The following is a 15,179-nucleotide window of genomic DNA, read 5'->3' as shown; positions in this document are numbered from 1 at the left end:
CCATTGCAGTCGACGCGCCCGAAAACGCCAATCAACAACAACATTGGTCAGTGCACCCCGAGCCAATGAGGGGCCCCTGTGTTGGCCAGGGGCACACAGCGCCTAACCGGAGGACCGGTGTTGAAAAGGCCCCCCCCCCCCCCCGAGTTGGTCAGGGAGTGTACGGGGTTGCCTGAAGAGGGACTGATGTGCCCTTCAAGACTGACGATAAACGGGCCGAGGGGAATGCTGAATGACCGTAAGGGTCGAAAGGCCGCAGGTCATCCTGGCCCGTATGGCTGTGATCCCAGATGTCAGCCAGTATGCCTCTTTCGCCGATTGTGGACCCCTAGGACAGTGCGGGCACCTATCTCGGCCGGAGACCACTACACCGAATAGCTGACTCTGTCTTGTTCTGAGCCCTGGGGCCCCATTTCTCTAGCAGGAACGAGACCGAGGCCCGCGATTTGCATTGGTCGGAGTCCCTACAACAATGAGTGGTCTTTTGGCGGTCAGGCCCCCAGAGTGTCCAACAGGAGGTCCTGTGACGGAAGGAGTCCTGAGTCGATCGAGATCGAGATCTTTAAGCAATTGCCCGGAAGGGTCGTGTGCACCTAACTTTTCGCTAATGTTTACACATTTTACACATCACATTACACATAATGTTTACACATAACACATTTTCAATCAATGTTTACACAAGTTGCTGGCCTCATTTAGATTTACGGTCGACCTTCACGGGATCTTCAATACCTCTGTACGGTGTGGACTCCCTCCTCCTAGAGGGACGGAGTCCTCTTTATCTTTAGTCCTCCCTCTGGCATTAGAAACTACGCTGCTGCCCGGTATGAAAATCCCAAAGTAGAATTCATTCCGCTTAGAAGTGAAGCGAGTTGGCATCATCATGCCACACCGATAGACCATGAAGCCACCCACTTAACAGCGGCGGTCGCCGAGATTCGAACCTGAGCTTACGGCGTGCGAGACCAGCATGCCAACCATCCATCACTTGGAGATGCGGGCCCGGTGGCCGAAAATTTGTTCAGAATAGGACTGGTTCAGAGTAAGTTGATGGATTTTGTGATCGTTTGATGCCTATCACGCATAGAGCCGACCTTTCGCACGGGATTCTGCGTAATTGCACTTGCTTCCCTCTAAGGCTGGTAATCCGCGTATGCTTGACATGCACAACCATCTGAAAGACTTTTGGAGGGTGTATAAGCCCGGTGCGTAACCGCCCTCCGTTTTGGAGGGCGTATACGCGCAGCCTTAGCTTTTAGTAAGGCCACTTGCGATTTTCAAAGCTACCACCTTTTGGAGATAGCTGTTCTTGATCAAAACCCCAACGGTATTATTTCAAAAACTTGTCAAACATTTGCCGGGTGGCTCAAAATACGAAGTGGTTAGCAAGACATTAGGTACCCAGACGAAGATGAGTGGTGTAGGATATATATGATCGTAATAGTGATGCGTTTAGGGAACTGCAACATGCACCAATTAGACAAGATAGCTGTTTATTTGTATTTGACCAAGTATTCCTCTTTGCTCTTTGGAATTCCAAGGCTGAGAGGAGTATTGTGAGGAGAGATGGGGGTCATGTCAATATTAGTTGCCTCGGGCATTCCAAAAGTATATAATAAGTGACATCCCTGGCTGCAATATTTTCTCCCTCTTTGTCCTAACTAAGAAATGCGACTTTCACTGATGTTACGGCGCTCACGAGCATTTGCATCCGGTTCGGCTACACAGCACTAGTTTCAAATCCCCCCTTCTCATTGGAAGGTTTGAACGGCCTCGCCCGCAACGCACAGCAGTTCGCGAACCGTCAACCGCCGCATTTGACTTCCGCTTCCATTCCGGCGCTCCGACTCGTGTGTGTTCTCATCCATGCGAAGCTGAATTTGCTGTGCTTGTAATCTACTCTCGATATTTGAGACGGCGCACGTGGTTGTTGAACGCTGCTGATGGATGCTACGGAGTTTTCGAATGAGAAGAAAGTGATGCATTGGCTCAGTGGAGAGCAGAATGCGGAGACATCTCTGCTTTCCCTGCCAACGGAAATTTTGGAACATATCTTGTGTTTCCTGAGCGTAGAAGATCTTGCTTCTGTGTCACAAGTGAGCAAGAGGCTTAATGATGTCCATACTTCAGAGAAAGTATGGAGATTTGGATTTAAGTCCAGGTGAGTTTCTACTCTTAAGTTGTCAGATTGCTGAAAATGTGAATTTTGCTGCTTGCTGTAAACTCCCAGTCTTTTGCTACAGCTTACAAAAAATTATTGCAAGATGGAATGCAGTCAGACAAATTCTGTATATGTACATATATTTGAGATTTCTGTATGTGCCCATGGATGCATATTTCCAGCCTAGACAGTGCCAACTACTGTAGTAATTCAGCCTGCAGTTGCAAAGAGTATCCTCATTGCGCTCAGCTGACTGGTGATGTGATGCGTCTACTGATAAATGTGTGTTAACTTTCATACCTTTTTTGTACTTCTGCTGTGCACTGATTTCTAAGTTGTTTCTGGAGAGTGCTGGGCCATTTGAGAAGAAATTGAATACCAGGCCATAGGCCAATCAAAGTGATCTAAAGTCTCATCTATAATATGTTATTCTTCACATGACCCATCAATACCTATAGTGTTGGACTGGGATGATGATTTCCTGAAAGCAAATGATAATATCAGGGAGAAATATGTTTTGCCCTTACTAACTGCAAAGCTCACATACAGCATGAAATTTGGCTGTAGCACATACTGTTTGTTAAGAGCTGTGCATATTTTGAATTTGGTGTCTGGAAATACAATGCAGCTGATAAGTATGTGGTAAAGTCCATTTATCAAATGACAAAGAAGGACAGACAGCTGATCAAAGCTTTCATTGCAAATCATCCTCATGAACTTCATTTGGAGCATCTTTTGTTGAATTTTACCTGGCAGTGTCATGTTATGCTTAGATGGGAAGGGTTTCCTGATAATTTTTGATGCAAATACATTTTGTGCTAAATTACTTCAATAAGCAAAACCTGAACTTTACACAACCAGTGCCAGTACCAGGTATGACATTTTGAACAGAGCATAAAGAATGTTGGTTATGGCTTTGGTAAATGATGCTCTACCTAATAAATTTGTTAGTGGCTTGTCACTGCTACTGTGTTCTATAAGGCTCTTATGCTGTCTTTTCCATTCAACCATGTTCAGGTCATGCAAGGTGTTGATAAATGTGATTTGTTGCTCTGAAATCTTGACTAAGGGATGTGAGGTGTTCTTCTAATTTATTGTAGCGCCAAACCATGCCCTGGGACATTTTATGCAAGCTAGTTTAAATAATGTTCACAAACCAGTGCTGCAGGAGACAGAGGCTAGTACCAGAAAAGAGTCAGCTGTTCACTAATTCAATGATGGCAGTATAGCATCTTGTAAACCATATAGTGATGTACTTTATGGTGGTAAATGCAAAGAACTGAGGTGCTCTAGGTCAGTGGTTCATGGACAACCAACAGTTGTTATTTGATCTCCATTTTGTTGATCCACAGAATTTTCCACCAATCCTTTATTTCCATCTCTCAAATGGATATCAGCATATTTAACAAACTTAGCATTGGTCTTGTATCAAAGGCACATCATAAAGAAACTGATGCATGACACCAGTAGTGGAGAGCTGCACTACAAAAAACTCAGTTTTATTGGGTATCATTATTGAAACTCATAAAAAATTGCCCACCTTTTTCACATCACGACCCAAAGTGGAGTTCCTATGCTTCAAACAACTGTTGATTTATGTGCGTCTACTTTATTCAGCCTTATCCAAGTGGAAACAAATCAAAATGTTGATCATCTCGCTAATAATGAGTTGCAGTGATGATTGGTGGGGAGATGAGGGCTCCACATACATCGTCCCTGTAGTCGCAAAGACGAAACACGTGACCTATTTGACTTCTTGTGAGGCGCCCTGTCGAGTGATCTAGATGACTAATGCTGGACTACCCCTGGCTGAAACAACCAATATTATGGAGAAGTAACATTAGCATTGCTTGGCTAGCCGGATTTCAACCTGTTGCATGCATGCTTGCGTACCACTCAGTACGTTTCAAAATTACAATCTTTCGCAATGTCCGGCCTTGTCAGGTTCCTGAGTTTTCACATATTCTCAGAGTGCTCGATGGCGAACAAACAGGTGGTTGGCGGTAATTGGAGTAATATTTGGTGGTGTGTGTGTCACGTTTGTTTCTTATGCGGACTGAAGATGTCATTGATTGAATCACCCTCGTTGTGCTGAATGTTTCGACCAAGATTTCTGAGTTAAGCATATTTAGGCACGTCTTCCACCCAAGAGACCTCCCATCGTGCCGATTTGCGTCAGTCGTGACATTGTGTTCTTGTTTCGCAGGTACCCGCGCTTGTTGCAGCCCTCGTGCCGACCTGCCCTGCTGCGCGTGTTTGAGCGGTGCGGCCGCAGCTGGCGGCGTACTGCGAGGTTCCGCGCCTCGGCTGGCCACCACCTGCGCACGGCTCTAGCCAAGATGGCCGACAGATGCTACTCAGTCGACTACCTGCCGGACCCCGCTATGGAGGAGTTCCGCAAGCTGGTGCCCGTCCATGGTACCCTGTTTTATCGGGATGCGCTACTGGAGGTCATCTATCCCCGCCAACACTGCCCGTAAGTTGGATCACATTGTCCAGGTGGTCTGGTGTCATGCAGTTTGTTCAGCTGAATGCAATTTGTCAACCATAAATTCTTAGTCACATAGGCACTGCACGTGTTATGTACTTTGCATAATCCTTCACGTGCCCTTATCCAGAGTCTGAAGTATTCATTGTTCTAATTTTTTGGTCTTAAACTACGGAGCTTCTCATACTTCTGACAGTTGGGCCATATTCAACAACGGTGGCCATTTCTCAAGGAGCGTGCTAGTTTCTCTTGTCGCTCTGTCCCGCTTTCCTCTTAGTTTGGAATGACAATCTTATCCCTGACATTTTGTGGGACAGAACCAAAACTGGATCAGTTGCTCACTCCAGTGTCACTACCCTGTCTTCCTCTAGGCTTACCTTCTGTTATCGCATCCCAACAGCTTGCCGGCATTGTTCGTATCAGGCTGCTCGGCCCAGTACCTTGGTTTATTCCCCGCCACTACCTTCATGCTCTTTTCATATACTCTGTTATCACCTAAGTAATCTGCAGACCGAACCAGACTATTCGCTCGAGAAATTTTACTCATTGACTTATATGTAAGCCTCCGACATCACAACTGGTCTGCGCAGTGGACAGTTGCTGTGTTAGGCATGTGTGTAATTCGAGCCTTTTTTGGCAGGGATGATGACCTGTCTCTGCGCTACTATGCGCGGATGCTGTTCCGCGAGATCCAGCGAGACGTCGTGCTGCTGCCCATGTTCCGGGAGTACATGCAGCGCCCAGCGCAGCATGTGAACGTGCCCGAAGCCTTTTATCTGATGAGCCTCTGGATGGTCCCGGAGCAAACCAACAACCGAGAGTCCAGTCTTAAGACGTGAGTCTCTCATCTCCTTAGCAAATACTCGATCTGCATGCGGAAGTTCAAGGTTTGGCGCGAACACGTTCTGCCAGCTGGACTGTGTTCCTAATGTATATGGAGTTCGTCCTGATGGGCACAAGTATGCAACCAATCTCACATCCCCTTTCTGTGTCTATTTGTGCCGATAATAGCTGACTGTAGGCGTTTGTTACGTACGGTTATGGCTTTTTCAATGTTGTCGCTCTCCACCCATATGCCGCACTGCGCTGTGCTTTTATTACAGGGACATCAACAGAACTTGACGCATGGTGTAACAAATAGCTAGGTCAAAATTAGTATACCAATGTGATCGTCGTTCTCGCCAGAGGAACGGTATACAAGGCACTTATCTCACATCTTGATGAAGTCTTAGCTTTGCAACATTCGTCTCCATCCTCCCCCCCCCCCCCCACCCCACCCCCGTGAACAAAGACGACCTTTCACGTGTACTTGCGAGCGTTGACATGGCGTGGTTTTTACAGCTGCTACATCAAGATCGCCGGCCTGGTTTTGGACGAGCTGCGTCGGAAGCTCCCGGAACATCCGGCCGCCGCCTGGGATACGTGCAAAAAGAACCCGTTCGGACCTACGCTGTGGACGGATGACCAGACACTGATGCTCCTGGACGTGCTGAACATCGTGCTGTATGATCAGCTTGCCCTGATGAAGGATGGAGAGCCGGAGGACGCACCGGCTGCCGGGCTGAGCACACTGGTTAGTGTAACGCATTAAGTATTCATCACTGTTTCGTGGATGTTTGAGCAGGTGAAAGCACGCACAGGACATACAGAGGCTTCTCCTTCTGACCTGGTTTTCCTGATACTGTTTTCCATGCAGGGCTGTGAATTGCGAAGCATACTGTCGGTCACGCGTTTCTGCGGGTTCGTCGTAAGGCACATTATCAGGCTCCTCTCAGATGGCTTAACACCGAGCACGCTGTTGCGATGTCTGTACAGTCTAGAAGCCAGAGTCTCTGTGAAAATTGTTGACTGGCGATTGACCACGGTAGTCATGATAAAATGCTCACCAGTGTGGTCGTTACTAACAGGTGATGTTTGATTTCAGTAAGTGTGATTTCCGTTTTGTAATCTATTGCTGGCTCGGTGACTGAATGGTGTGATGGGCTGTTTGCTCTCGTTGTGTGGAGGTTACTGCTGTTGCCTGCAGCACAATGCATTAAATGGCTTACTATTTCCTTTTTCAGGTGCTCTACCTTCGTCGCCACCTCCACTGTGCCGGCTCCGGGACGCAGACTGTAATGGGGACGGTCTACTCCTCGGTAGCTGGCATGCTGGGTGTCAACCTCCACAACGTGCAGTTCCCGCATAGCTCGATGATCTGCTGGCACCAAACGTAAGCATTGTCGGAAGGGTCATGGGGAATGGGTCTTCTGGCACCATTGACGCTATATAGACAGATTTCGGCTGCTCAAGTCACGTCTTTTTGGGTGGTCCTGTTTTCACGGCGTGCATGTATTCACCAGTTGTTGTATTCACTTGATGCCAAAGGATTTGATGCATTTTTCGCTATTGGTGGTGCATTTTGATATGTTTGCGTCTTTCAACAAAGCCATTTGTTTCTTGAAATCAGCTCTGGTAAGCGCATCACCTTTTTTCCTTAAAAAGATCCAAATTCTTTGGAGCAATTGGTCACTGCGATACGGAGGAAGCAAACCAAAGTAATGACGTGGTGTTACGGATGATTTGTGGGTAATGACATTGATCATTTGCTTAACACTGAATATTCATTTTCTAAATGTAACATCCATATTAAATCAAGCCAATCGCATTGATGCACGATGTGTTGTCATTTTGTGTAAATGCAACAATTGTGAACCGACTGTATTTGTCTTGTGTAGTCTTTTCTTGTTTGCCTTTTTATGAATGTTCTTGTGTGCCTGTTTCTTTGTGACTGAAGCTGTCTGTTGTACAGTGATGTATTGCAATTTACGTGACACATGTATAAATGCATGCAGTTCATTGTGCACGATGTCTTGACGTGCTGCTCCTCACGCAGGGACAGTGAAGAGTACCTGTTCATCGACGTTGTCCGTCGCGGCATGCAGCTATCCAGAGAGCAGGTGTTGGAGGAGTTGAATGCTGTACATCCGGACATGGACCTTCAGATGCTGGAACCCTTTCCCAGAGCAGGGGTACGTGATGCATCTGATGTTGCAAATTCTTGGACAACAGGCCCTGTTATGTAGGGTACGTGGATTTTTTATTGAAAAATCTGCCGTTTTGTTTAACGAGTAGTTGTATGCATGCCTTTTGCAAAGGTCCTTTGCAAAGAAAGCACCAGAGTCTGAGGTCTGGGGTGCTGTGTTCTTATATGAATATGTGAGCACCATCAGCCCCACTACAACTTGTGATAAGTCCTGCTGTGTGTACATTTTTCAGTGTGTTGTGGTGCCAGTATGATGTCCCTCTTTGTCTCACGTGATGCATTGTTTTTGGCAGCTGCTGGGCCGCCTGATCAATGGCGCCACCCATCCGGATGGCCGCCGGCCAGGAACTGGCTTCGACCTGGCCTCGTTTGAGACACTGGCCTGCTGGGCTCGCAGCGACTGCCGCCTGGACATGGCTGCGCTCGACGACCTGATGTCCGCCCTGGCTCGTACCAGACCCATGTACACACGCCGCCTGCTGCAGGTCAGTGGTGTTTAATGATGCTAAACCTGAACAACCCAGCATGTGTGCTATCTATAATTTTCTACAAAGCCTCGGCCTCGGCCAATCGTCTTTGTCGATTCCATTCATCGTGCGGTGCTGAGGTGGGTAGCGATAGCACAGCGGCGTCGCGCGCCTTTTTTTCGTGGCGTTTGGCAGTTGTTTTCAACCATTATTGGAAATATACGTCTGGTTCGCTTTTATGCGCCTGATGATTGTGTATGATGTAGATGTGAATGGAAGTCTGGAAGGTGACTTTGTGGTCTCATCTTTGGTTCACAGAAGTATCGAATTCGTACATGGCCCGCAATCGAAGGCTGTGCGTTGCGTCCAAACATGTGTCATAAAAAAACGCGGCGATATAATGAGGGAGTCTGATGTGACCTTATTTTCACTGCCTTCTATCTGCAGCAATTCGTCCAGGCTAACGGCATGTTACTGGCGGAGAACGAGAGGCGTGGCTTGGAAGTACTCATGAAGCACTTCAAGAGGATGTACAAACGGCTGGCGCGCTCCCTGGATGAACAAGAGGCCAAAGTCCAGGAACTGGTAATAATAATAAACTGGATTTGATGAAATTGCCAATGAGTGAAGTTACTCCTGTAGCTTCTCACCAACGTAATGCGAAAGCGTGCTTGTGCGTATGCGTGTGGGTGGTGTAGTTGGTGTTCCGTTGTGTTACTGTGTGTCATATTATGTTATGCATGCATGTTGGTAAGTTAAGTGTACGTCTGCAAACGCACGTTAATGCTGAATGACAAATGCCGCTGGCTAAATGCCGCTGTATAACATGTTTAATCCCATGTCTAAGCATCATCAGCATGAAATTGTGATGCTGATATGCTAATGTTACATCGTTTTGCGCGTGTGAGCTTTTTGTTCCAAGGATTTGTGGATGCCCTTTTTCTTCTTATTATTGTTTCTGGTTTGGCTGATGCTCGGTACTGTCACTCAGCTCATTTGTTTTCAGTTATGTTTTGTGTCGCGCTAATCATGTTATACCATGCCGCTCAGTCATCTCCCGAGGTTGTCTGCAACGCCGTCAGTATTTTCATCGGCGTTGCAGGTGAGCCTCCGCGCGGCGGACCGAGTAGCGGGCGACTATCCGAGGCAGTTCGGCGTCGGTGACGTCGTCACGTACGGCGACGAGCGCCTGGCAGTGGTGTACGGGTGCTCACCATACTACGAGGCCTCACAGGTACGATCGGTTTAAATGGAGTTACAGGATCAGGCCAGTCCATGTCTGACCCCATTTGTACTGTTTTGTGAGAATTTGATCTAGTTAAGTGGCTGAGTCTGAGAAGTCAACTTGACTTTTTTGTTGTTTTGTTACTTCTTCCACAGCAAGGCAGTCGCTGAATGCCTTGTAAATATGTATTTGTGGGACTATTGCTGTCCTTATTTTACAAACAGTGATGTTTTTTTTTTGAAAGAGGGGATATGGAATGTCTTCAGCATGTTGGGGTTTAATGTATCTCATACGGTCAATTATGATTTTGTGATTTCCTGTCTGCCTTTCACATAATTCGTTTTCAATGCATGCCCTTGCTGTATCACAAATATTTCTTGCTGTTTCATACAGACATGTTGCATTTGTGCCATTCTTTCATTCATGGTGTTACCCCTGCTTGATGGGTAGTAGAAATCGGTGCATCAATGATGGGATGTAAGAGTACCAATTTGCTACGTATGTCACTTGATGCGTGAAAGTTCTTTACCAGCATTTACACGGAGCCTCACGGTTTCCCCTCGCTCTCATCTCGTACGACGGCCACGTGGTGTGAGCCAGTGTGTTGACTCGGGGTCGGTGGTGTTTGCAGGACTGGATAGCACACAGTCGCGTCTGCTCCGGACTTCAGCGGGGAGAAAAGCAACCTTTCTACAACTTGCTGATGGAGGGTGACCGTTTCGGATACATGGCTGAAGGTGAGCAGGCTCCCCGAATAAATGTTGTGCACTGATTCGGAGTACATTACACTGAGATCCCACCAGTATTTCAGTTGTCAGCAGAGCGCCGGCATATTTTGTTTGGGTGCATTGCACCAGCTTTATGTACACCACGAAGTTGCTATGTTGAGTTGACTATTGATGATGTCTGTTTGGCAGATTTTGGGATATCTTCTCTGATTCGCATTCATTGCTATTTCATAAGTTCAAATATTTCTACATAACACAGCCAAACTGGACATTGTGCTACGTAGTGCAGCTCACCCCCCTAGCTGCTGTTGAAAAATATTGCTAAGCTGTCTACAAATCACAGCAAATTGAGATATGTCTTGCACCCATTGTTGTGTAGAGCGCCTCTTCCGTCTACCTCTAACAGAAGTGGATGTATCATTGCAGAGGAGCTGCAACTGGCCCCAGATCCTCAGCCTATCGATCATCAGGAGGTGGGACGCTTCTTCACCCGATTCGACGGGGAGCGGTACGAGCCGATCGCTCCGCTGGCCATTCTCTTCCCGGAGCCTTGGAGTGAGCATGAGACAAAAACGAGCTTCGTCAAGTCTCGGATAGATGGCAGCGACAGCGACTGGGAAGACGACGTCGAGGATGCAGAGGAAGAATGGAGACCGGCACCTCCTACAGTGTGGATGGGCGTTTGGCCAGAGATCCTTCCCGAGGACTCAGATGATGAGGAGGACACTGATGGTGTTGCCGTGGCCGGTGACGGTGGCCCGGTGGGCCACTGATGGGTGCGTTGTGGCTGTGCGTAAAGTCACAGGGGTGTTCTGAATAGCTCAGTTGCCTCAGTTACTCTGTATGGCTGTACATATGTGTATATTCTTGTGCAGGTGTTTTGTTTGCATCTAATCAGTGGCATTTCTCCGTGATTTCTCACGCTGTATTGACGCCGTCTATCCTGGGCAGTCGGTACTCGCAGACATAGCTTCATGGTGCTTTTTCTCAGGTCCCTTCATTTGCAGGTGATAATTTTCTGTGTCATCGGTTGTTTACGTGATGCCAGCTTGAGAAATATGTGCATGTGCCACCTGTATGTTTGTTTGTATCATATGAGTGACATGTGACGAGTGATTTCGTACCTGGCATGCAGTTGTGGCTGTGCGAAAGCTCCGTGTTATTTAGCAACTTGTTAATGCATTAAAATGTGTCCATTGCTATGTTCATTGCTATGCTCAGGCATTGAAATGTGTTCATTGCTGGGTCATCATGGGCTATTGCTTACATACCTGTGATGTTTTCAAGTTTTGTGCCTTCACTCACGCCGATAATTATCTCGTGTTTGTCTACATGTATCGGCGGTAGGTAGGCACTCAATGGTTGCGGATGTAGCGTCATGATCCTGTTTCTCAGGCCCCTACATTTGTATGTACAGTTTTGTGCCTTCATTCACGCCGATAATTATCTCCTGTTTATCTACATGTATCGGCGGTAGGTAGGCACTCAATGGTTGCGGATGTAGCGTCATGATCCCGTTTCTCAGGCCCCTACATTTGTATGTGATAATTTTCTGTGCCATCGGTTTTGTATGTGATGCCAGCTTTAGAAGTGTGCGCATGTGTCATGTGTGCATTTATCTGTGTGATATGAGTGATATGTTACAAGTGATTTGATCCTTGGCTGTGGGAAAGCTCATCAGTGATGTGTAGTCAATTGCTCAGGCGTTGAAATGTGTTCATTGCTGTGCCTTAGGTCATCATGGACTATTGCATAGCTGTGATATGTTCGCAAGTCTTGTGCCTTCATTTTCGCGAGAATTGTATCCTGTATATATATATATATATATATATATATATATATATATATATATATATATATATATGTACATTTGTCGGTGGTAGGTACCACGTGCCGTTGGTAACGCAGTTTTACAAAGGAGCGACTTCGGGCTTTATGTTCGTGATATGGCACGACGCCTTGCAGTATTTGTAACCATGTGTATATGCATGCACAATATACTAATAAACTTATGTCATATTTCCTGAGATGGATGCAAGGCTGTTTTGAATATGGTGAAGGCCCGCTTTTATAAGCGATGAGACAGCGCCGACATTGTTCATGACCTATAATGCGGCGCGTCAGCATGGATTACTCTCCATTATTTTTTACATGAATTCCTGAAAGAACTGCGTCGGGCTTGGGTAATTTTCAACAAGCAGAAGTCGCGCATGGTGAAATTGTCTGCACGCGCGGGGCCTCACAACTCGCATTACGAGCGGTGGCGCAGGCCCGGTAAACTTCGCTGGCCAGAAAACACATGGCTTCAGCGCCTTTGGCGGCTAAGTATTTAGTTCATTTTCGACGTGCACATACCGATGCGACCAGCTATCCGAGCGAGAGGAAAAATGCGAAAAATTCAGAAGAAAATGGTAGGCTATCTCATGTTTGTGACATCGGAAAGTTTGGGCAATAGCAAATGGCATCAGGCTACCTGTGACCACCGCCCCAGTCGGATCGCATGCTGCCTGCTTCGTCCACCCGCTCGCTCCCCCTATACGCTGAGGGATTGACTGGCCGAGCCGAGTGAGAGTGTCCGTGACCCAGCACTAACTGGTAACTGACAACTGACTTCCATTAGGATAGAGAAGGCCATCAAGAGAGCGGTGAAGCAGGGTAGCCTGAATTCTGTCAATGAGCAGGTGACGGCGACCGTAGCCGAAGCTGTGGTCGATAGGGATGAACAGATCAAAGAGTAAGAGGCTGGAGGCGAAGGGAATAGGGAATTTCAGGTTCCTAAGTCATGACCTTCGGGTCAAAAAAGTGAAACAAAATCAAGTTTCAGGCTGGTCTTCAAAGTAATCACAGAACATACATAACCGTTTCTAGGCAAAGGGTCTTGTGCTCATTCTAGGTCAGTGACTGACCTTTTGAAGGTCAAGGTGACCAAAATAACACAAGATTGCCTTCAGTTTTGTATTTTACTAAGCGACAAGAATTAGGCTAAGCAGTATGTTCTCAAAACAAAATGTTGGCCTGGGTCATTTTAGGTCAGTGATCTATTCTGACCTCTAAGAAGTCCATGGAAGATGTCTAATGCGGTTCCTGCTATCAATAAACTCGAAAGGAGTATCAGAAACTATCTCATACAGCAAACCCTAAAGCAACAAAATAGGCTGGATTTGACCATGATGTGACCTTCATACCTGACTTTAGGTCAACGCTATTTGCCCATTCAACTGTTGTGTTGCCTAAGAAAGCAACTCAGAGATGTATGGCTATGTCTAACACTCCGTTGTTGGATCAGATTGAATGATTCCCTTGAAATTGCCTTCGCTGAAACTATGGCCTGATTTTGCCCTCCCATGGGTCAGCACTTACAGGGTATATCTAAATTTTTGATGCCAAACGATTTGCTATTCAATTGTCTACAGCTGAGCACAATTTGGCGCGGCTACGACGCGCCGTTCAGAAACCAATCTGGAGAGATCTTCGGGGGGAGTTCAATTTGACCGCCCACCCGAGCACGCGCTAATGTCAGTGGCATACCCGAGGGAGGCCATAAAGGTCAACAAACCAGATGATGATTGACGTAGACAGAATATCCGGTGTCGAGATCGCGTCAGGCAGCATCGACGTTTCCCACGGAGACTTGGCCCGCACCCCAGGGAAAAGCCGAACGATTTATGTTTGTTTCACGAACTTCGCCACGTGCCAACCTTGCAACGCAATGAAGGAGCTGAGGAAACCCCGCCCTTTTTCTGAAGCCCCAACGTGACAGTTCAGGTGGCCAACAGCGTGTTTATCTCCAACAACGTGATGCACGACAATGGGCCTATCGCCTCAGAAGCCTGGCAAATCATAAACAATAGCAAGGTCGTCGGAGAATGGTCAGATGCACGATAGCTCAACATTCGTGTGAGACGTGGGGTTCCGACACATAATATATTGTCCCTGGGGGATATGATGAAGCTGGTGGACCCAGAACCACCTGTGGCTTCCGCAGCAGCAGCGGGAACAGATGCAAACGGATTGCGAAGAATAACCAGGGAAAGAGGAGGTAGGGAATCAACATAGCAGGGTATTAGTAACGTTAGGATACGCCAGACACCGCCATTGCCGGAGACATTTCGGCTCTCCATGACCTCTGCTCGGGTATACCTGACACCACCATTGCCGGCGACATTTCGGCTCTCCGTGACCGCTGCTCGGGTGTACCTGACGCCGCCATTGCTGGCGACATTTCGGCTCTCCGTGACCGCTGCTCGGGTATACCTGACGCCGCCATTGCTCACTGGCCCCGCGCGACCCCGGCTTTACTGGGCTGACCTGGCATGCCTTGTTCGCACATGCCCTGCCTTGTTCACAGCTGACCCCGCGCGCCTGCAGCATGCCCACTATGCCCAGCTTTCTCGCGTGCCTGACTGGCACTCGATGCTTGCAGACATGCCGTCATGATTTTTCCCAATTGCATGCTTTTTACATGTGATAGCTGTGTTTGTTATCGGTTACGTATGCGATGCCAGCTTTCACAGTGTGTGCATGTGCTTTGTGCAGACTTGTGTTTGTCATATGATTGTTATGTGACAACTGATTTCGTACTTGACATGTGAGGTTGGCTGTGGGATAGCTGATTAGTGATATTAAGCCACGTGCTTAGGCATTGAAAACAATGTCATTGCTATGCCTTAGATTATCTTGGACTATGCTCACATTGCTGTGATGTATTTTCAAGCCGTGTGCCTGCCTAAACTCTGATGATTGTGTCCCGTGTATACACATTTATCGGTGGTAGGCACCATGTATCATTTTATATGCACCAGGTATTATTATATATTTTATAGTTGGTAGCACGGTTTTACAAAGCAACGACTTCAGGGATTCTTGTACGTCAGATGGCACCAAGCCTTGCAATAGTTGTAACAATATGTATGAACATTCACCGTATACTTGTAATTTTTACAATGTGTACTGGAAAGGCGGCTTTCAGTAGACTGAAGACCGCAGCATTCTAAGTAACAAGATAACACGGACACTCTGCCATTACCTACGCAACGTTGCTCTGTCATTGATTGCTGTCCACCTTTTTGGCAAAAATTATGGAGC

The 15,179-nt window shown here is 47.1% G+C and overlaps 1 protein-coding gene across 1 annotated transcript; it reads left to right on the top strand.

The window, feature by feature from the left end:
- The first annotated feature begins 1,846 nt into the window (after positions 1-1,846).
- LOC119097641 (F-box only protein 21-like) lies at positions 1,847-11,898 on the top strand. Its single transcript, XM_037220681.1, has 11 exons — positions 1,847-2,161; positions 4,368-4,637; positions 5,290-5,484; positions 5,991-6,222; positions 6,713-6,861; positions 7,525-7,660; positions 7,968-8,159; positions 8,589-8,726; positions 9,244-9,375; positions 9,998-10,103; positions 10,521-11,898. Exons 1-11 carry the CDS (start codon positions 1,944-1,946, stop codon positions 10,865-10,867), a joined length of 2,115 nt encoding a protein of 704 aa, XP_037076576.1. The 5' UTR covers positions 1,847-1,943; the 3' UTR covers positions 10,868-11,898.
- The last annotated feature ends 3,281 nt before the right edge of the window (positions 11,899-15,179 follow it).

The sequence above is a fragment of the Pollicipes pollicipes genome, unplaced genomic scaffold (genome assembly GCF_011947565.3).
Source record: "Pollicipes pollicipes isolate AB1234 unplaced genomic scaffold, Ppol_2.1 Scaffold_4295;HRSCAF=5057_pilon_pilon_pilon, whole genome shotgun sequence".
Classification (NCBI taxonomy): domain Eukaryota; kingdom Metazoa; phylum Arthropoda; class Thecostraca; order Pollicipedomorpha; family Pollicipedidae; genus Pollicipes; species Pollicipes pollicipes.
Note: the sequence above shows the minus strand (reverse complement) of the source record. Positions and strands in the feature narration are given on the sequence as shown.

Excerpts from the sequence above, each read along its gene's own strand:
- LOC119097641 (XM_037220681.1), top strand. The coding sequence starts at position 1,944 with ATGGATGCTACGGAGTTTTCGAATGAGAAGAAAGTGATGCATTGGCTC. Across the intron at positions 8,727-9,243 it reads AGGCCAAAGTCCAGGAACTG|GTGAGCCTCCGCGCGGCGGA; the intron begins GTAATAATAATA and ends TCGGCGTTGCAG. Across the intron at positions 9,376-9,997 it reads CATACTACGAGGCCTCACAG|GACTGGATAGCACACAGTCG; the intron begins GTACGATCGGTT and ends TGGTGTTTGCAG.